The 24,066-nt window shown below is 37.0% G+C and overlaps 1 protein-coding gene across 3 annotated transcripts in view; it reads right to left on the bottom strand.

The window, feature by feature from the left end:
* Positions 1-338: 338 nt before the first annotated feature.
* EVI5 (ecotropic viral integration site 5) overlaps positions 339-24,066 on the bottom strand; it is a 47,790-nt gene continuing 24,062 nt past the window's right edge. Inside the window, exons 2-3 of one of the 3 annotated variants that reach the window (XM_019626997.1) lie at positions 19,485-19,497; positions 339-1,607 (exon numbers count right to left, since the gene is read on the bottom strand). In XM_019626997.1, the coding sequence (XP_019482542.1) occupies positions 1,293-1,607; positions 19,485-19,497 (328 nt within the window). In that variant the 3' untranslated portion in view covers positions 339-1,292. The remainder of the gene's footprint in view (positions 1,608-19,484; positions 19,498-24,066) is intronic. The other 2 variants (XM_019626998.1, XR_002122188.1) reach the window with 2 other exon arrangements.

Here is a 24,066-nt window from a genome sequence, read left to right as displayed (position 1 = left end):
GCTATTTTTTTCCATAGGCTGCTGATGAAAACGAGAGTGGGAAGCATCCTGTCAACACATTCTTGTTATCTTCCCATAGCGCAAGTATAATTTCGATGTTTCCTCCAACTTATCAGTGATAGGCATTCAGTTTTCTAGGAAAAATAGTCTAGATGATAAAAAAGGAAGAACTGGTAGGAAAGAATTCTTATGGCTTTATCTACAGATTAGTAACTAGAGAATCTGAAGATAATGTTCATAGATTATTTGCAGATGTAACTGTTGTATATCTTGGACTTCAGTCCACTGCTTCAATTATACTAAGTAGAATATTAGCACTAAGTAATGTGTGCCATAACCTCTTTATGGAAAATTTATTAGTTACATACACACGAAGTAAAATATTTCACCAATAGTGTTTCTGAACAAGTTATCAGTTAAGTTATGAATTTGCTAGTGTTGAATGCTAAGCAAAATACTAAAGCTATTAAAATATTAGTGTTTGGTTTTATTTTCAATTTGAATCTATATTTACAGAAGTCCTGTTAGAACTGCCAAAGGCAGTCATTTTGCAACATGTACAGTCTCCATATAAAATGATGTTCAATGTCAGGTGATGGAGATTTATAAATTATGTACAAAAAGACAATATATTTGTAGTTAACCTACTGCTCTGACTGGTAAGCAATATATTGGAAGTATCATATGCACATAAAAATTAGAAATTCAAACAAAACTTAAAACTCTCAAGCTAGATAACCATTAATTTGTATTTATAAAGTTAAATGGAAAAAAACACTGTGTTTGGGAACTTTCAGTGGCCCACTAATAAAGCAGTTATTTTAATTGAAAACAAAAATACCCCTAGCTCAAAAACACAAGATAAATCAAATGTAAGTCTTGGTCAAATGTCTGTAGACAGCTGCCCTGAAAACAAACTGATAAACATAAATATACAATTTGTTTACTGAGCATAAAATATTGCACAAGAGCAGTTTTGTCTGAAGACAATTCAATTTTCCATAGTTTTGAACTTCAAATGGTTCCAATATATAGATATAATTGCATTTTCTAAACAAGAAACACTAACATTCAGTAATACTGTTAGAACCTTATTTTTCCCATTAACCATATTCCAGTCTACTTTATGGCAATGGTAAGTCAGTGGTGAAGATTTGGCAAAGATAAAAAGGCAGATAAGATTGAAAAAAATATATATATGTACATATGAAACAGATATGTTCCAAAAACCCTTAATAATCATATGATAACTGATCCCTTAAAAAAATCCACAGTCTAGTTCACAGTGATGGTCAGACAGTGGTTGAGTATGACTCTTTTCTTCTTGGGGGTCGCTCCTTTTGAGCCACTCGATCGCTGTCTCTGGGCTCCAGCACACTGTCTTCTGTTTCGCTTTCACTACCATCTGCCACAGCGGGGTCCAAAGACATGGGGCCAGATTTTCTGTGCAAAGGAAAACCAACGCCACTCTCCCGTAAGGAATTATCTAGAAAATCTTCATCAGAGGAATGGAATGATTCGTCATCTCCTATTAAATGGTTGACAATGTGGATCCCATCAAAAGGGGGTTGGCCTGAGAAGCCCCTCTGGCCTTTTAGGCACCTGAGCTGTCAAAACAAAATCAAAGTTAATATACTCAACTGGGGGAAACAATACATTCCCCATCCCTGCCCCCAAGAAAGCAAACATTTCATGAAGACAACACCCTAATCTTTATCCATTTATAGATACAATAGTGACTATCAGTTTTTGAGTGACTCCTGTGTGTTATGGGCACATAACTTGTTATTTTAATTGAATCATCACAGCAGTCCTATATGGTAGATTTTCTTATCTTCATTTCAAAGATTAGGAAATAGAGACGCAGGCAGAGCAACATTGCTGAGGACACATGACTAATAGTAAAGTTTAGATTCAAACTGAACCTTCATTTTACTAGAGATAATATAATGAACCCAATGTACACCCATCACCTAATTTCAACAACTAACACAGCAGGGATAATAGTGTTACATTACACCTCTCCAGCCCCTGGATTATTTTCAGGTAAATCTCAGACATCCTGTCACTTCAAGTATAAATACGATGTGTGATCAAACAATACAGTGAATGTTTAAATTAAAAAAAAATTATTACAGTAAAAGACACATTGCTATTAATCCCCCTCAAAATACTCCCCCTTGCTTTGAACACACTTATGTCATCGTTCTTGCCACTTTCTGAAGTAGTTCTGGAAGTCCTCTTTTGTGAGTGTCTTTAGTTGCACTGACATGGCTGCCTTGATGTCCTGAATCGATTCAAAACATTTACCTTTCATGGTCATTTTGACTTTGGGGAAGAGCCAGAAGTCTTACGGTGCCAGATCTGGTGAATAAGGTATAGGTGAGGACACACCGTAATGTTTTTATTGCCGTATACCCGAAGCAATATGTGACACGAAACGTTGTTATGATGGAGGATGAAGCTGTTTGCCCATTTCATGTTAATGCATTGTTTGTGACCCATGATTTATGGCACACTTTAAAATACACCTTCTCTCAATTGTAGCTCACATCCAACTGATTGCACCGAACAAGTAGAAACTGGTCACACACTATTACTAAGGTATGATGTGCCGCTTCCCATCTTGAAGATCCCTGCCTTTCCATTGGATGGCACTCAGCAGCAGTATTCACCGTATTTGTTGATCTTAACAGAAAGGATCCATGACACACATCACTTCTGGTACAGCAATTTCTGTCAAATAAAAACATTATGGTGTGTCCTCATCCACCTTATTCACCAGATCTGGCACTGTGCAACTTCGGGCTCTTCCCCAAAGTCAAAATGACCATGAAAAGTAAATGGTTTGAATCGATTCAGGACATCGAGGCAGCCAGGACAGCACAACTAAAGACACTCACAAAAGAGGACTTCCAGAACTGCTCAGAAAGTGGCAAGAACGATGAGATAATGGTGTTTGAAGTGAGAGGGAATATTTTGAGAGGGATTAATGGTAATGTGTCTTTTACTAAATATAATAAATATTTTTTTATTTAAACATTCACCATATTTTGTGATCACGCCTCGTATTTCAGTGTGCATCTCTAGAAGAATGGACTTAAAGATCACACTCTGAACTATTACACACACTGTCTTGAGAGCATGTCTCCATAATTCAGTGAGTGATGAAAATGATTTACAAATCATTAAAATTTGCTGAGTCTCCATTCTTCTATATCCTAAAAACCGCTACACCACTATCACTCAGGGCAGGAATGCTTTCCACTGATAACATTTCCTTCTGCGTGGGGGGAATGCCAGTATCATGTAACACTTTTGCCTTCTTTCTCCTACTGCTCCCCAGGGAGAAGGAGCGACTTCTCTCGCGATGGAGTAGGGGACAGGAATGGCATGTACTTGCTCAACTCTTTTCCCTTTCCATCTTTGGGAACCAGGCTCTGTTCCTGTATCCCTGGAGTTTTACAAGGCCAGTCCCTCATGTGGGAAGGGCTGTGGAGATCAAATGCTCCTATTACTAGGTAGGTAAGTCTGATGAACTCTAGAGTTCAGTACTGAGAAACCCAGTGTTGTCACATATCCAAACCACATTCTCCGAAACTATTTTGATCAGAAGTTAAGGTGATTATTTTATTATCAGTCACTTCTTCGCCTAAGTTCCTTCAGAATCCACTCGCATGCAGGCAACTACTCCCACTACCATGTAATTAAGATACCAGCCCTATCCTCAAGAATTTATTTTCTAGATATAAACAGTAATTTTGATATTGTCACTTGTTTAATTTCTCTAATACACAATGAATTTTATCTTAGAATAAAGAAGAGTTAAAAAAAATCCAAAACCACAATAAAAAACAATGAACTACCAAAATCTACCTTGACTATCAAGAATTTTGCTGAAATATACTCCATATCTCCTACTCTTACCATTACTATCAACCTTCAATGTTGTTTCTAAGGGACCAATTCCTAGTCACTTACTATTTTTCAAATCTTGATAAAGGCAATGTGAAATGTTCAGGAAATATTACATACACTTTCAAAACTAACGGTTCTGAGAGTAAAGACATTACAGCTTTGCCATACACCTCCCAGCTTTCCCTACAGACTTCCAGGAAGATGTGAAGAAACCTTAGCACTTCCCTGCTGGTATGTGACAACAGGAAATAAGAGGGATGCTGGGACCCAGTACAGTGGTGTCTGCCTCGGGCAAACTTTCAACCATAAAGAAACTCCTGTGCCCTAGGCCAAGAGAACCAAATTATAGGGAGATACAGTGTGACTGAAATAACACCTTTCTCCTCGGCAGAGCAGAAGGGATATAAACTTGGAGTTGAACCTTTATGGAAAGGGCACAAGCAGCACGCAGACCTCCCCGTGGTTGTGATACCCTCTGCATTACAACTGCCGCCTTCTGATGCAACATCCTATCAGCGCATTGCAACACATGATTTACAGCTCCGAGTGTTAAATTATGTCAGTTAATCTCTTCCTTTCTCTCTTTTCCCCAGACCCTTTTGAAGCAATAACATGGAGCACGTGCCTTCCTTCTTCCTGGCTGTTATAAAGGAGGAGTATGGCAGAGGAACCACAACTTCCCAGTTGTTTGGAAAGCTGTAGCTTTCCTCTGCTCTAACAACACTCATTGCAATTAAAACACTGTAGCCTTATATCAGATGTTAATAAGTGGCCTCAAGTTTATATACAACTAGCTATATAAGTTGAGGAGTCATTTCCTCAATGTCAAAGGAGAAACACTTAACGCGTCTTTATTTGAGAACTGCTAATATAGAATAGCAAAGGCACAGAGGAATTTTCTGGTGGACAGAAGAAACAGTGAAGGTAAGGGACTATTTGGTAAACCTGAAGCTATCCCTTAGTTCTGCCCAGGACCTAGGGGTGTGCACATTGGTTCTGAGAGTGGGAAGGCCTGTCCAGGCCCTGAAAGAGGACACTGGGCAAGGAATTCCAGGTACTGAGTATCCAGAGTGTAGTCCAAAAGGGGCTGGACTTTTCAGGTGGGGATATCCTCTGGGACTCAGCGTCCTGAGAAGAGGGGTTTGGCTGGAAGAAGCCCAGAGCTGGGCTCTGTAAAGTGCAAAGTCTTGGTTGCCTGGATCTAAGCGCTATACTGTTTATCCCTATGACTAGACTTTTAGGAGCTAATAACAAACAATAGCAATAAACAATAACAAAAAGGAGAAAATCAACCTTCTCAACCCAACTCCCTCACTAAAGCTCTCAAGGATATTATGAGTAGCAAACTTAGATTAGCATATCTCAAAATATGGTCCACTGATCACCTGCATCAGGATAACAGAGGATGCCTATTAAAAATGTAGACTTGCTCCCCAGACCAAAGGAGTCAAAATAGCAAGAGTGAAACCCCAGAATCTACATTTTTTACAAGGATCTCCAGGAAATTTAGACCCAGTTTGATAATCACTGTGGTATATCCTCTGTTCCAACTAAATGGGGCTGAGTCAGAAAGGAGTTGATTTGCTCGAAATGGAACTCTTTAATTACTCAGGACAAAAGTTCTTCTCAACTACGAACATCTGCCTGTGTGTGTCTGGTACATACAAATGGATACCATCTTTCAGCAGTACAACCAAGCTGTTCTGGGCCAACTCCACCATCCCGTAAGGAGCAGTCAGTTTAAATGTCTTTTCCTGAAATGTTCTCCAGTAGGGTCTAGGAATGTCTATATTTAACAAAGCTGAATAGTTTTTAATACACACCCCAGGGTATGATCCACTGCTCTAGGAAATGTTTTGTTTGCTTTTGACATCTCTTTTGGGTCAAACACAGGATCAGGAATCTGACAAAAGCTACTAACTCTCTGTCTTGAAAGTATACACACATCCTTTAGCATACCCTTTTGAGGCCCACTGTCTTTTCTAATTTTTGGCTAAAGACTATAGGAATAGTGTCATGACACTAACAACAACAACTATAATACTTGGTGAAATGACAGTAATACATGCAGATCATGGAAAAAAAACAAAACAGCATTGTTTTCCCAGGTGAAATTAGACATAGGTTTTCAAGTCACCGAATGTGCCTGGGAGTACTTTTGAGATTCACCAAGGAAATAAGCGGCACCAGGACTCTCTGGGATTTTAAGGAAAGGGATTCTTTGGTGAATCTTGGGATGCCCTCAAGAACCGCCTCAGCTAGATCGCCCTACAATGGTGGTCACAGTCAACAAACCCTACCCAGCCAGTCAGAGCTTCCTGTCAGCTTTTTAAGTTCTCCAGTCTTAAAGTCTGAGTAGAGAGTCAAATATTACCAGACATTTGAGGAAAGCTCTAAGAGGCGCCAGAAAAAGGGCAACTAAGAGGAACCAGACAATCTGGGGAGAAGAAGAATTTTTTAAAAATCATTTATTTTCTCCGAAGATACTGCATCCATGTAAAAAGAACAGGATATTCTTTTTTTTTTTTTAAGATTTTTATTGGGGAATTGGGGGGATGGGAACAGTGCTGGGGAATTGGGGAAAGGGGAACAGACAAGTTGCTGTCGTTTTGTTCTTCAGTCTAGTTGTGGAGGATGTTGCTTCACTGGCCCAAGTTGGCACCATCATTGCGCTCTTCTCTGGCGAGGCAGATCAGTCGCCGGCTTCTGGACGGCCGCTCACTGCGGATGCTGGCCGCTCACGCTGGCTGCTGGCCACACACGGTAGCCCATGGCAATCCACTGCCACAGGGACTGCAGCCCACGCCGTCGCCGGCGACTCATAGGAAGCCCAGCTCCAGGTTGAGCTGTTGTTCAGCATCTTAGCTGTGGAGGGCAGTGTAACTGGCCCTCGTATGTGGGATCCGAACCGGGACCCTCTGGCATCCCAAGCCAGTTCTTAACCATCGTGCCACTCGGCCGGCCCAGGATATTCTAAAGAAAGAGCTTAGACATAAAATTTTTTTGTATAATTTTTTTGTTTGTTTTTTAGCTGAGCCATCCTGCCACCTGTTGGCAGCTCAGCATCAGCTCAGCTCAGCTGGGACTTGAACCAGCAACCCTGTTGCTCAGAGCTCACACTCTTGAGTGAGCTCTTAACCAACAGAGCCACTTGGCCGGCCCTAGACATAAAATTTTTTGACCTGAAAGACATGAGTTTTGAGATTGAAAAAGCCTATGAAGTATCCAGGAGAATGCATTAAAGTAGACCTATACCATGGTATATCACAATGAAATTTTAGGACACTGGGAACAAAGAAAAGAATAAAGCATCCAGCCCAAAACAAAAACATGTTTTATATAAAAGATTAAGAATCGGAATGGTATCAGACTTCTCAACTTACAGATCAGTCCCTTCAAAATTCTGAGAAAAAATAATTTCTAACCTACATTTTTAAAAATTATAATTACCTTAAAAATTTTTTTATATTCAAGCTATCAAGTGTGAGGCTAAAATATGAGTTAAAAGCTGCAAGGACTTAAAAAAACAACCTCTTTTGGGTCAATCACAAGAACTGAAATGAGATAAAACCTTTTCAGTTTATCTCCCATGAATTATTTCTTTTCTTTTTCCCCCAGAAGATATAAGTACCACCAAACTGAAGTACGTCAAGAAAGAAGAAGACATCTTGTTTTTGATACAGGAAAAAGGAAGTCCAATACAAAAGTGAGGCAAAAGGAATCCCTAAGATGATGAAAAACGTTTCTGTGATAATAGCTGCGCTGGAGGCCTAGAGGCATCCAGTCCTCACTGAAGTAGACTGGAGCGCGTCAAAGGAAAGGTTTCTTCAAGAAGGTGAAATTAATAGTACAACGAAATTGTATGAACAGAAGAGATTAACATTAACAGGGGATTCACATGGTACTAGAGGAAAGTTACACAGAAGAAAATACACCATAAGAGAAAATGAAAAAAACTATGACAATCATTTGAATAAGTGTATCAGGTAAAATAATCATGTTAAGACATTGTTTCCTTACAATTGAATGCTATTTGGCAATAAAAAGGAATGAAGTACGGACGCATGGATGAACCTCAAAAACATTAAGGCCAGTCAAAGAAGCCAGATACAAAAGATGACATGTTGCATGATTCCATTTATAGGAAATGTCCAGAATAGGCAAGTCTATAGAGACAGAAAGAAGATTAGTGGCTGTATAGGACTGACATAGAAGGGAGGAGAAAGGGGGTGATTAAAAAATGGACATGAGGGACCAGCTGAGTGGCACATTGGTTAAGAGCTGGCTTGGGACGCCAGAAGGCCCCGGTTTGGATCCCACATATGAGGGCCAGTGACACTGCCCTCTACAGCTAAGATGCTGAACAACAGTTCAACCTGGAGCTGGGCTGCTGTGAGTCGCCACCTGCGGCGGTGTAGGCTGCAGCCCCTGCTGCAGTGGGTTGCCATGGGCTACCGTGTGTAGCCAGCAGCCAGCGTGAGGGGCCAGCAGCCAGTGACCAGAAGCCGGTAACTGATCTGCCTCATCCGGGAAGAGCGCAATGATGGTGCCAACTTGGGCAGGCCAGTGGAGCAACGTTCTCCACAACTAGACTGAAGAACAACAACAAAAAAAGGACAGCAACTTGTCTGTTCCCCTTCCTACAATTCCCCAGCGCTGTTCCCATCCCCCAATTCCCCCAATTCAAAAAAAAAATTTAAAAAAAAAAAAGGACATGAGGTTTCTTTCTGGAGTGACATAAATATTCCAAAAACTAGACTGTAGTTATGGCTGCACAACTCTGAAAATACACTAAAAGCCACTGAATTTTACACTTAAAATGGAAGAACTTCATATGTAAATTATATTTTAATAAAGATGTTTAAAATAAACGACTCAGAAAAACAAATTATCCCCCTCCCCCCAAAAAAAACACACACAAAAAACTTCCCTGATGAGACCATCTTGGAAACTTGTGAAAAATGAGACCTTGCAGGCCTGTCTTTGGCTTCCACTCCAGAGGAGAGGCCTGAGAAGTTGCATACTTAAGAACCTGTATACATGGGGCTGGCCTAGTGGCGCATTGGTTAAGATCTGGCTTGGGACGCCAGCACTAAGCAGCAGGGCCCTGGTTCAGATCCCACATGAGGGCCAGTGACACTGCCCTCTATAGCTAAGATGGTGAACAATAGCTCGATCTGGAGCTGGGCTGCAGTGAGTCGCCCGTGATGGCATAGGCTGCAGCCCCTGCTGAAGTGGGCTGCCATAAGCTACCATGAGTGGCCAGCAGCCAGCATGAGGGGCGGCAGCCGGGGTGAGCTGCTTTGAGCTGCTGTGAGCAGCTGTCCAGAGGCCAGTGACCAATCTGCCTCACCTGGGAAGAGCGCAATGATAATACCAACATGGGCCAGTGAAGCAACGTCCTCCACAACTAGACTGAAGAACAAAAGGACAGCAACTTGTCTTTTCCCCTCCCAGATTCCCCATAAAATCTTAAAAAAAAAAGAACCCATATGCTTGATGTTCCACTGTGAATTTATAGAGACCTAATGACGGAAATGTAAACTAATGATGATGATTGCTAATACTAATGGTTTTTGGTTTTTTTTTTTAGCTGAGCCATCCTGACACCTGTTGGCAGCTCAGTGGCAGCTCAGCTCAGGCTGGGAATTGAACCGGCGACCCTGTTGCTCAGAGCTTGTACTCTTGAGCGAGCTCTTAACCAACTGAGCCACTCGGCCAGCCCTGCTAATACTAATATAACCAAAATCATTATATAGGCATAACTCATTTTATTGTGCTTTGCTTTGCTGCACTCCCCAAACACGGCCTGTTTTACAAACGGAAGGCTGTGACAACTGCACTGAGCAAGGCTGTTGGCATCATTTTTCCAACAGTATTTGCTCACTTGTGTCTGTTTCACATTTTGGTAATTCTTGCAACATTTCAAACTTTTTCATTACAATTATGTGCTGCAATGACGGACTGCATATGAACGGTGGTCCCGTAAGATAATGGAGCTGAAAAATTCCTATCACCTAGTGATACTGTAGCCACTGTAACCTAGTAGCACAATGCATTACTCATTTATTTGTGGTAATGCTGGTGTACACTGTTTGTGAAGTCTACCATAGTGTACAGCAATGTCCTAGGCCTCCATATTCACTCACTAACTCCCTCAGAACAACTTCCAGTCCTGCAAGCTCCATTCATGGTACTATACAGGTGTGCCAATTTTTAACTTTTATATTGTATCTTTACTGTTGCTTTTGTTTAGATATGTTAAGATATACAAATACTTACCATTATGTTACAATTGCCTACAGTATTCAGTACAGTAACATGCTGTACAGGCTTGTAGCCTAGGAGCAATAGGCTATACCATGCAGCCTAGGTGTGTAGTAGGCTGTATCACCTAGGTTTATGTAAGTGCGCTCTATGATGTTCGCACAATGACAAACTGCCTGATGACACATTTCTGAGAAGGTATCCCTGTTGTTAAGCAACGCATGACTATATTATTGTTATATATTCGTTATGTGTGATCAGTGGTCTTTGATGTTACTAATGTAATTGTTTTGGGGCACCATAAATCATGCCCATATAAGACAGCGAATTTAATTGATAAATGTTGTGTGTGTTCTGAGTGCTCCACTGACTGGTCGTCCCCCACCCACCTCCTCGGGCCTCCCTGAGACACAACGATATTGAACTTAGGCCATTTAATAACGCTACAATGGCCTCTAAGTATTCAAGCAAAAGGAAGAGTCGCACAGCTCTGACTTTAAATCAAAAGCTTGAAATGATTAAGCTTAGTGAGGAAAGCGTGTTAAAAGCTGACACAGTTCTAAAGCTAGGCCTCTTACACCAAAGAATTAGCTGAGCTGGGAATGCAAAGGAAATGTTCTTGAAGGAAATTAAAAGTGCTACTCCAGTGAACGCTGGATAAGAAAGTGAAACAGCCTCGTTGCTGATATGGAGAAAATTTTAGTAGTCTGGAAAGATCAAACCAGCCACAACATTCCCTTAAGTCAAAGCCTAATCCAGAGCAAAGCCCTAACTCTCTTCAATTCTATGGAGGGTGAGAAAGGTGAGGAAGCTATAGAAGAAAAGTTTGAAGCTAGCAGAGGTTGGTTTATGAGGCTTAAGGAAATAAACAATCTCTATAATACAAAAGTGCAAGGTAAAGCTACAAGTGCGGAAGTATTAGAAGCTGCAGCAAGTATTCCAGAAGATCTAGCTAAGAGAATTAATGAAGGTGGCTACATAAACAACAGATTTTCCATGTAGACAATACAGCTTATGTTGGAAGAAGATGCCATGCAGGAAGGACTTTCATAGCTTGAGAGAGATGTCAAAGTCTGGCTTCAATGCTTCAAAGGACAGGCTGACTCTCTTGTTAGGGGCTAATGCAGCTGGTGACTTTAAGTTGAAGCCAATGCTCATTTACCATTCTGAAAATCCTAGGGCATTTAAGAATTATGCTGAATCTACTCTGCCTGTGCTTATGGAAACAAACAAACAAACCACCTTTCAAAATATTACTGCTCATTGACAGTACACCTAGTCACCTAAGAGTTCTGATAGAGATATACAATGAGATTATAATGTTTTCATGCCTGCTAACACAACATCCATCTGCAGCCCATGGATTAAGGAGGAATTTTGCTGTTCAAGTCTTATTGAAGAAACACATTTCATGAGGCTATGGCTGCTATACATAGTGACTCCACTGACAGATCTGGGCAAAGTAAATTTAAAACCTTCTGGAAAGGATTCATCATTCTAGATGCCATTAACAACATTCATGATTCGTGGAAAGAGGTCAAAACATGAACATTAACTGGAGTTTGGAAGAAGTTAATTCTAAACCTTATGGATGACTTTGAGGGGTTCAAGGCTTCAGTGGAGGAAGTAAATGCAGATGTGGTAGAAATAGCAAGAGAACTAGAATTGAAAGTGGAGCCTGAAGATGTGCCTGAATTACTGAAATCTCATGATAGAACTTCAATGGACAAGGAGTTGCTTCTTATGGAGGAGCAAAGAAAGTGGTTTCTTGAGCTGGAATCTACTCCTGAAAATGCTGTGAAGATTACTGAAATGACAGCAAACGATTTTGAATACTACATAAACTTAGTTGATAAAGCAGTGGCAGGGTTTGAGAGGAATGACTCCAATTCTGCAAGAAGTTCTAGTGTGAGTAAAATGCTATCAGCATCGCATGCTACAGAGAAATCGTTAATGAAAGGAAGAGTTAATTGATGTGGCAAACGTGTTGTCTCATTTTAAGAAATTGCCACAGCCACCCCAACCTTTGGCAACCACTAGCCTGCTCAGTCAGCAGCCATCAACATCAAGGTAAGACCCTCCACCAGCAAAAAGGATATGACTTGGTGAAGTATCAGATGGTTAAGAATGTTTAGCAATGAAGTCTTTTTAAACTCAAGTATGTACATTTTTTAGACATAATGTTATTGCACACTCGATAAAGTACAATATAGTGTAAATATAACTTTTATATGCAGTGGGAACCAAAGAAGTCATGTGACTTGCTATATTGTGGTGGCTTAGAATTGAACCAGCAGTATCTCCAAGGTATGCCTGTATTATATTAGTAAGATGGAGGGACAAAAAGTTTGTGTGTTCATGGTAAGGATGAGGAGAGTGAAAAAGGGATAAATCAGTTCCCCATGTAAAGATGCCAATAGATTATCCCTAAAGTGGAAAAATCAAGAATTAACAGTTAAAAGTTGAAAACAGGCCTCCAAGAAACTGCAAAAGCCATGTCTAAGGTAGGTGTTTTGCAAAAGCTTTTTAACTACTCTTTGACTCTTCAAATTATGTCCACAATAACTAAAATTTTTAAAAATTAATAACACTTCCAAAAATGTTTCATCTAAAATTCAGTAATAAAAAAGGTATAAAGTTAAAAATGGGAAGTCCTTCCTTGCTTCCTTAGCTCCATTCCTCACAGGTAGCCAGTACTAAGAATTTACTGTTACCAGCTCTAATTTTTAACTTAACTATATTAAGTCAAGGTTGTACGGACAAGCAGGTCTCCCAATTTTCTTTTTGTTTTAGAAGCAGCATCTCCAATTACTGAACAACATCAAAGACTGATGCAAAATCATAAATAAATATTGTCACAAAATTATCAATGATTTCTTGTACTTCTTTTTTTATGGGCATTTTCACAGAGACCTTAAAGGCATAAAAAGCTACTGTATGACTGTCAAAAAACTGTCTTCAATATAATTCTAGTTTTGTCATGTACTAACTAACTACATAAGCAACATGTGAAATAAAGCAGTTCAGAAAATAAAGCTATTTCACAATCCTGAGGTAATCTATTTTAATATATCTTTCAAGATGATTTTTCTAATCTTATGTGCTTTTCAAAAATGGATTGGCTGCTACACATATTGTTTTATACCCTGCTTTTTCACTTAACATCTTATATACTTTCTCGGTGTAATAACTTTTTAATGGCTATATGGTATCTCGTTTAGAAATGTTTATCATAATCTGTTTAACCAATCCTCTTGCCTCACTGTTTGTTATAAATAGCACTGCCATGAAAAATCTTTGAACATGCAGTTCTGCCGAGTAGCCTGATTATTTCTTATAGGCGAAAGTACAAAATATAGTGCAAAGTTTCAATATTCTTAAGGGCCTTGATGTCTACGTTTAAGCTGCCCTCCAGAAAGGTGGTAGGAATTTATATCCTCAAAACACTGTCTGAAAAGTTTGGGTTTCCCTACACATCTTTCCCCCCCATTTTTGTCAACTGGATAAATAAAAAGTTTGAAACTTTTTATTATGGAATATTTTTTAAAATACAGAGAATATTTCAGTAGACTCCTAGGTTGTCATCACCTAGCTGTAATAATCATCAATTTATGGCCACTTTTGTTTCAACATAACACTCTGGCCCTCCAACCCTGGAACATTTGGAAGCAAATTAAAAAAGGATTTTAAAATAACTTTGGCCTGTTGAACTAGAAAATCTTTTAGAAAAACATAATACATAATCTAATACTGTCCTTCAGATTATTTTATCCTAACAGGAACATGTAATGAAGTAAATACAAACTTATTGTGTTATAAAATGTTTCCTTCTAATGAATGTCTTTCAGTTTCTATAACATTTAAAAGTAACTTGTTTTAGGTACTAATTAGATTTGCCGCTTTCCAAACATCAGCCAGAAGAGCCACAACTACCAGAGAGACGAGCTCACTGGCTAGTCAACTAAGTAATAGCTCTGGAGTCCGTATTTCTTTAAGAACGTTGGTGATGCTTTTGATTTCCTAATTCTCTAGATTAATAATTAATAAATATTGTTATGTGTTAGAATCACCCTGGGGTTACTATTTTTTAAAAATGTATATTCCTGAGCTCTACTCTTAGACATTTGGATTCAGCAGGTGGGGCTCAGGAATCTGTATTTTAAACAAGTATCCTCGGCGATTCTGAAGAGGGTGATCACATTTTGAGAAACACTCTCTAAACAGATCATATTTAGGGATTTACTCTATTAGGAACACATTAAGAAAATTTGGTACAGGTAAATTTGGACTTAAAGATTTCTTGTTAATTTATCACTGCCATCATCACACAGGTCATTGTCATCTTTTAAAAATACAATGGCCTAAATATAGACACACAAACCAACTAGGGAAAAAAAAGGTGCAAAGAACCACATGAGGTTAGTAAATTTTAAAATATGACCCTTTCTTTGGGGTTTACAGACACCTTCACCTTCTAGTTTAATGGGCAGGTGCCATGGGGTAATGTTTTCATGGGCTTCATCACCGAGGGAACACCATCCAATTTTAGACATCTCAACGTCTCAGTCTATATCCAAGTAAAAGAACATGTGTGTGTATAAAACAGAGTCAGAACCTTCTCTTGTCTTCCTCCTATCAAATGTCAACCTTGAAGTTCAAATTTTATTCTGAGGATTAGTTTTATATCCAGGCGATAGACTATATCTTTTAAGAAATAACATGTCTACCCTTAGGGCTATAATTCTAGCTTACAGGCCTTGACAAACAAACTACTTCTTAATACAACTCAACTGTCATATGATAGAAACACCCATAAATGAGTGTGTATATTTGTGGGTGGCGTGAGGAGGTATTTTGTAAAGTAAGATACGATTCAATTTAGAATTGGTGCTGATGACAATGCTATGCTGATAAAATGTCTCTAATATGCTTTGATGTTTCTTGTCTAGATTAATTTTAGGCTCAATATTTGCTATATAAAATAAAAAATCTTAATTTTAAATCTAAAAATTTTGTTTGGAATTTCAAGTAGTAAAAATGATTAGGTACCCCTTCCAACACTATTCTCCCTTCCTCAGAGGACTCCTTAATAAACATCCTGCAAAACTGAAAAAAAAAAAAAAGACTAGGTACTACTGCCAACATTTCAAAAAACATTCCCCATGATTAGCTCATCAGACAGTGGTACTGTTAGAGTCAGTCTACTGCCTCTGTCAGATTTGGGCTCTCTCAGTAGAAAGTTTAGAATCGTAGAAAAGTTTTACTGTAATTATGCTCCAGTTTCAGACTGGTCTCAAAGGCCATCTCTAGGGAAACTCAGGCGCTTTAAAACACACACACACACACACACACACACTCTCTCTCTCTCTCTCTCTCTCTCTCTCTCTCTCTCTCTCTCTCTAATATACCCTTCTTAAGAGTGGAGCCCTTTCCAGGTCTTTGAGTAGGGTCCTGGTTTCTCTCCAAATGACTGAGTCTATACCAATTATTATTCTGGTTAAAAAGTATCATAGGGTGTCACACATCTGAAAAGCCCCATTACAGATGAAGCATGTGCTCAAAGAGAGCATGGTAGGTATGGGGAATTGTTAAGCAGTTTAATATTAGGCTGCTAGGGGGGTTGGGAGTGTGAGTGGGAGTGACATGGAAGAATCTTAAATGCATATTGCTAAGTCAAAGAAGTCAATCTGAAAAGGCTACATACTGTATGATTCCAACTACATGACATTTGGAAAAGGCAAAATTATAGAGACAATAAGTACACCAGTGGTTGCCAGAGGTTCAAAGGCAGAGAAGGAGGAATGAATAGATGGAACACAGGGGACTGCTAGGCAGTACAGCTATTTTACATGATGCTGTAATGCTAGTTACATGTCATTATACATATGTAAAAACCTACAGAATGTACACCACAGAGAGTGAAACCTAATGTCAATATGCACTTTAGTTAATAAAATATCAATATTGGCTCATTAGTTGTAACTTCCGTATGACACTAATACAAGATGCTAATAACGCGAAACTAGGGGAAGGCACTGGGAATGTGTATCTCTGCACCTTCTGTTCAATTTTTCTGTAAACCTAAGACTATTCTTCAAAATGAAGTCTATCAATTAATAAAAATGAGATGTTCTGTGGTATTTTTCTATGGCCGCAATGTCAAAACTGCTTCAGAAAATTTTGAGAGTATGTCTGTTACAAGACAATGTACAGGCTCATGTTTTTTAAAAAGATAAAGCAAAGTAAAGCACACATACTTTAAGTGTACAGGTTGATACATTTTTACTTATGTATTTGCCATGGAACCACCACCTAGATGAAGATACAGAGGGTTTCCACACCCCAGGAAGCTATCCTTGTGCCCTCTCTCCTACCAGTAACGACCTTGCATTCCCTCAAAAGTATTCTAATATGCATCACCACAGAATATATTTTTTTCTGCCTGTACTTGGACTTAACAGGACAAAGAACAATTTGGTATGTATTCATTTCTGTCTCCTGTTATTCAGCATTACGTCTGTGAGATTCACCCACATTGACATGTATAGCAGTAGTTCACTCTTTTTCTGTGTGGTGCAATATTCCATTATGTGAATATATCATAATTTATCCATTCTACTGTTAATGGCCCTTTGGGTTGTCTCCAGCCTATTACATATAATGTTGCTTGCTATTCTTAAGTATGTTTTTTTTGTGTGAATATCAGCACTCATTTCTCTTGAGTAAATACCTAGAAGTGTCATTGCTGGGTCATAGAGAATATGGCTGTTAAGCTCTAACAGATATTGCCAAACTACTTTTCAAAGTGCTGTACCATAAATTCCTTAATTTTTGCAAGAGAAATTTTGCCTTACCTTCTTTCAGGTTCTTATTAGACAATACAACACTGACTTTTCAGCTATCCAATCATGTTAGCGAAATGTGGAATAGTACAGTGGTGGTGGGAGTGTAAATTGGTAAAAGTACTTTCGAAAATGGATGGGGGTTATTTACTGAAGTTGAATATCTACATACCCTATACCTAGAATAACCATACATTACAGTTTTCTTGGGACAAATAAGATTGTTGTCACAGTGTTATTTATTTATTTTTTTATTCAGTGTATTTTTAATAATACCATATTTTCATTCTCAAAAGTGTCCTGGTATGAACAATAAATTATAACAGTCACCCAGCAATCCCATTGCTAAGTATATGAACAACAGAAATAAGTACAACGCATTAAAAAATTTGTATTTAAAAAAAAATTTTTTTTTTTTTAGCTAAGACATCCTGCCACCTTTTAGCAGCTCAGCGGCAGCTCAGCTCGGGCCGGGCATCAAACCGCTGTTGCTCAGAGCTCAAACTCTTGAGCGAGCTCTTAACCAACTGAGCCGCTCGGCCGGCCCTACAATTTATAACTTTTTAAAATACATTTTTTATAAAACAGGATTTATAGCAATTTTATTCATAATAATCTCAAATGGAAATAACCCAAATATTTATAAACAGTAGAATGAATAATTAAATTATGGTATATTCATGCAATGAGATACAGTGACAAAAATGAATGACTGTCTAGATTACTGCTACATGGAACAACATGGACAAATCTCTGAGTGTTTAGCAAAGAAAGCCAAACACAAAATAATCATTCTGTATGATTTCATTAGTGTAAAGTTAAAAACCAGGCAGACCTAATTCGTGATGTTAGAATTTGGGACAGTGATGAGATGACAGCAGATAGTAAGTGGGAGGAAGGATGAAGAGACTTCTGAAAAGCTGGCAATGTTCTAGTTCTTGACCTGGGTGGTAGCTAAATAGACACGTTCATTTTTGTGATAATTAATCAAGTTGGACACTATTTGTGAATTTTTTTGCATATAATTTATACTTAAATAAATAAAAACATCTATTAAATAAATAGCCTAAGAAATAATATCCATGGAAGTTTGTTCGAAAGATATGCAATTGCTATTCATTATTCCACTAGTATTTCTAAATTTTACTTTTGGATCTAACTAGGCAATCACTAAGTTATATGTTTGGACTCCACTGTTTTAGTCCATTATACAATTATTCTTACTCAGATGTTAGGCCATTAGCCTAACGCTTTCCTGTTCAGTACATTTTCCTGTCCCATATGTGGACCAATAAAATAAATTTATTTCAAAGTTAAGAAACAGGAAAAGAATAACTGGTTTGGTTTTTTTACTAGATGCCATGCATCTTCAACATATTATGCTCCCCGCTTTGTGCTGGCTACCAAATATGCGGCCCACTTTGATACTATATACATTTTTGTGTGATAATATTAACTCTGATTTTACTAGATTTTGCCTTAAAACTAAATCTTTGAACTATTAGATTGAACTGTATGATAGCGCCATTTTTGTAAGTGAAAGTATCAGTAATTTCATTTGGTTTAATTAACCTGATATTAAGTTATTTTTGCATTATATGCATTCATGCAAAGTCCCTCAAAATATGTGGGGAACAAGGCAGAGTATAAATGTAAAAATAAACTTCCTACTGTGCATACTGAGTTTCATAGTTTCAGTTATTTGTTTAGTTGTATTCCAAGAATAAAGTCATCAATAAAACCTCTCAACTGTGCTTCCAAATTTATTTGTAACTTGGCCATTTTGATAATAAAGTAATTACCAGAACAAAATCCTCAAATAATCCAGAACAAAATCCTCAATAATCCAATAATAACATAAAAAAAAAAATTAACACTGCTTCCTTTATTTTTAAAAGCATTTTTTATTTTCTGGTTTAATTTTCATATTAATAGTTTAAAATGTTAGCATTTTAATAACTTTTCAATAATTTTTATAACATTTTAATAAATCAACAGGCATAAATATCTTCATTAATACTTTAATATATTTTATTGACTGACACACATATATATATTTGAGTGTCTTATTGATAGATAAATTTTTTCCAAATTATATGATTTAACACTGGAATTAAAGATTTAAAATCAGCACTGTCTGGAAAAAACATGGAAGGACTGGTTGCTGTACATACATCCTACCTCTTCTGTTAGCCCCTGATGGTGGGGACTGTTTCTTAATCATTTTTGTATCCTAGAACTTAGCATTCTGACTTGACAAGAGTTAGAACATAAGAAATGTTGATAAACTACACTGAAAAGTTGGCAGGATTCTTGAAAAAAAGCCCTCAGGTATTGATGATCCCATCCTTGTAAATACTGAATGAGAATATTAATATGTAGCTAGATGGGAGCACTAATATATATATATATATATGTATATATATAAAAAGATCCAAATAGTGTGCTGTTTCTTACCTGATGTGGACTGCTTCATCATGTTATGCATTAAGAGACAGAGTAAAAAAAATAAAAACATGTAGAATGTGTTTAAACAATACTTAAGACATTCTGACGTACTCATTACAACTTAAAAAAGTTAACAAAATCATAACCTCTCACTATCAACAAAGAGATGAGATTTTAGGATTTCTCTGTACATATTAATCAATGCTGACTTAAGAAAGCAGTTAGTAATTAGAAAAGGAAAGTGATAAGCTAAGATATTATACAACTTTAAAGAATATAGCACAAAATGCAGTATAGTTAATAAGAAAACAGGAAACTGTCATGTTCTTAGTCTGATGAATGTAGGTTTTGACAGGAAACAGCAGTTTCTAACTGCATTATAGTAAAAATTCAAACACTAAAAAAAGAGCATTAAAAACTATTACAGCTATTTCACATAAAATTATCATTAAATTTTAAAGTAGGGAGAACCTGCAGGGATGAATATTCAAAAAGCCCAGAAGGACTTCATAATCATTAAGGATACATAGGTATTTAAAATTTTTTTGCTAGTTTAGCTAAACCACTAAAGATTAAGATAAAATTTTATTTTGTAAAACAGAGAAGTGTCATAGTTTTAGAGATTTATAGACTTTAAGTATAACTTCTTAATAAGTGATAGTGAAATCTATGCTAAGAAAAGCTGGTCACCTGAGCAGTGTCAGTGTGGACAGAGGACCCATGTCCCCTCTGTGTTTGCTTTCTTTCAGCACATGAGAGAATACTGGTAACTTAAAGTTAGGGTTGATTTTTACAGCTGGTTTTAGAGACACAACAAATTATTCTTCCTCAATTTTAACATGACGGGGTAACAGAATTAATAAACCCTTATATTCACATGATGCTTTACAGTTAAAAGTACTTCTATGCATATTATATCAAGTGAAAAATTTTTACCCCGTGTGTGACTGGAGGCTGAACTGTACAGGCAACTACCACTTTCTGAGATTCAAAAGAGTAAGAAGACTGCATTGAGTATTTTGAAAGACAATCAATCCACAACAAAGTGGAAAAAAATCATCTACACACCAAAAAAATCCCCTAACCAAATGAACTTTGATCACTACTAGACAGGGTTTAAACCATTGAAGTGAGTCATGTGATACCAAGTGAAGTGCAAAACAGTTGCAGTAAGTTTCCAAGACTGAGTCATATCAGATTATAAAAGCTCCTATTTGTACATGAAGGTTTGTATAATCAATCTGTAAAACATAGAGCTATATAGCTTTTAAAGCTAAATGTAACATTTCTGTAAGTGATGTATAACATACAAAAATGTAAATAACTATACATTATACTTTATTTGGGAAGATGGACATACAGTCTAATAATTGCGGAGATTTGTGTTTCTAAGTTCTAGAGGCCTTATCTCCCCCCACCCAGAGTTTATTCAGTAATTTTATTGGCTGCCTTACAGAATAGTTTTCTCAATTTTCAAACCTTAAAATAAATATAAATAGGAAACGATATGCTAAATTTATTCTCAATTAAAAGCTTCTTTAAAAACTGAATTGTGCATCTGACAAAGATTAAAACTAACAACAAGCACACAACTCAAAAGGTTTCCAGTGAATCAGAACAGGAAACCAATAAAAGTGATCAATTGGAGGTCATGACTTTTTGATCATTGCATTACATAGACAAGAGCCAAAATTCAGACCTACAGTACTTAGAAGATCATTTAAAAGTTCAAGAATTTTACTGAATAATATAAAATAGATAATGCTGAAAATGTTTCTGGCTTTAAGCTAAGTAAATCATTTTTTAAAAACCAGCGAAAACACTTAAAATTTTAAAAAATATAGATTCTATGTTAAATGTATAAAGTGCAATAGTTAAGTTAAAACTCACATTTTTAGAAGCAAAGAAAAAAATATGTACCCGTATTTATAAGTGAAAAAGAGGGAAAGGAAAGTTTGGACTTGAAAAAATATATGCTGTGCATTTGTTACCAATGAAGGAGCGAGGGGAAGAAATGAAAGTAATTCACAAAGAACTCTTAGTGTTTCTATAGTGAATACTTAGATTTATCCAGTACACTGGGTCAAACAAAATGAAACTGCCATTGTCCTCTTCCTGGCACCTGACACATCTTGATAAAATTGAAACCATTAACATTATTTAGAAGGTACTCTAATGTCAATCTTGATGAGGTTAGGAATATAAGAGGTTCTATGTAAATTTATGACCAATTACAGGAAATAAATCACTTCATACTTGTTTCACTCTGAACTTTTAACACTACATCAAAGTGTCACATACATTTCATTTGATTTAACCTTTAGCTGAGGCACTGAAAAAATTCAAACTTTCAGCAAAATATCCTTGTGAAAATGAAATACTTCTTTTCTATCTGGATTAACTTCTGTTAAGAGGAATTATTCCTCTCTAAAGCTAAAACATAGGTTTTATCAGTCCATCTAATCACTTAACCAAATTTTAAATCATTTACCTCATAAGAGACTTGTACCTAAAATACATAAAGAAAACTTACAACTCAATTATAAAAAGACAAATAACCCAATATTAAATGGGCAAAGGATTTGAATAGGTAATTCTCTAAGATTGTAAATGGCCCGGAAGCATGTTGAAAAGATGCCCAATATCATTAGCTATCAGGAGAATACAACTCAAAACCAAAATGAGATGACATTCACACTTACTAAGATGGCTACAATAAAAAAGAGAGATAATAACAAGTATTGACTAGGATGTGGAGAAATTGGAATCCTCATACACTGCTGGTAGGAATGTACAATGATACAGCTGCTTTGGAAAACAATATGGCAGTGCCTCAAATGGTTAAACACAGAGTTACCATATGACACAGCAATTCCACTACTAAGTATATATTCAAAGACAAATGAAAACATGTGCGTGCTCACAAAGAAAACTGTACACCAGTACTTGCAGCAGCATTATTTATAATAGCCAAAACATAGAAACAACTCAAAAGTCCGTCAACAGATGCACAGATAAATAAAATGTATTATAGTATATCCAATTGATGGGATATTATTAGGCAATAAAAAGGAATGAAGTACTGATACCCTCCTACATACTACAACATGGATGGACTTTGAAAACATTAGGCTAAGGAGAAGAAACCAATCACAGGTGATGACATATCGTGTAATTCCATTGAAATGAAATGCCTAAACTAGGGAAACCTATAGAAATAGAAAGTAGATTAGTTGTCCAGGGCTGGGGGGAAATGAGGAATGACTGCTAATGGAAATGGGATTAATTTGTAGTGATAACAACATTCAAAAATCGATTGTGATGATGGTTGCACAACTCTGTGAATATACTAAAAACCACTGAACTGTACACTTTAAATGGGTAAACTATGCTGTATGTGAACTCTCTCTCTCTCTCTCTGTACGTATATATATCAGATAGCTATTTTTGTGGGTATGTTTCCAGTGGAGATATTGTCAGTTTGAAAATAAATAATTTTTTATTTAGGACATGTAGAAAATTCAATTGAATTATTGGGTCGTCGGGAAAGTCATGACACATTTTTGCATTGAAAAATACGTCATGACTTTCCCGACGATCCTATAAAAAGAAAAACCCACCAACAATGTTAATTTTCAACATCTAGTTTTTCCCTCAACAGAAAAAGCAACAGTTGGCTACTGTCTACAGCTTCATCTTAAATAGGCAGAAAATATTTGCAATAAAAATTTTAATGCCTTAGATTGAAGTATTAAGTAAAATGAGATGAATGCATTTGTAGTATTCACTTTTTCAGACACTAAAACTAACTCCTGATGAAAAAATAATTGAAAAAATACATAACACGCACATACAACCACACACCCACACTATTTTGTCACTGAACACAAAATAAGCTTCCAAGCAGACAAGGTTAGTATCCGTCTCTTCCTCATTCTGAGTGTTCACAGGCTGCTAAGTTAAGATTGGGCACTTGCAAACCACATGACCTAATGAATACTATCTTATCATATCACAGGTTCCTCAGGCTGACCACAACAACTTAAATCAGACAGGCAGCAAAGTAACACTATGTCTTTGACACGTATTACTGATATGACATTTCAGCTGTCCAGCTTGTGGGGAGTAAATATGTGATTATCTTACGTCCAACTGCATTTGTGAGATATGGTCCATGAAAAGCACATGATTTACTGCACTCAAGACTTCCAACCACAGTGTAAAGTTTTTTGTATTTGTAAATCTGAGAGAGCTAGCTATTCATCTTTTATCAATTCTCCTTTAATTCACTTAGTAAATTTGTGGAACATATTTTCAAAGGTTCCTAGTTTGAATACTATGTTATTGTTTCTTTAAATAAAAACTAGTATTTAAAATTGAATTACTTGATAAAAAATAAGATTTTTCTAATGATCGAGTATATTTCAAAGTCCTGGCATAGTTGAAGAAACCGGACTTCTATACTTAAGAATATATAGCACTAAAAAACAAATGTGAAGTACTGGCTAGCTTGGTGGATAAATAGCAAACGAATATCTAAATTAAACTGAAAAGGTTCAGGGCCGGCCGAGTGGCGCGATGGTTAAGAACT

Source organism: Hipposideros armiger, unplaced genomic scaffold (genome assembly GCF_001890085.2).
Source record: "Hipposideros armiger isolate ML-2016 unplaced genomic scaffold, ASM189008v1 scaffold_696, whole genome shotgun sequence".
Classification (NCBI taxonomy): domain Eukaryota; kingdom Metazoa; phylum Chordata; class Mammalia; order Chiroptera; family Hipposideridae; genus Hipposideros; species Hipposideros armiger.
Note: the sequence above shows the minus strand (reverse complement) of the source record. Positions and strands in the feature narration are given on the sequence as shown.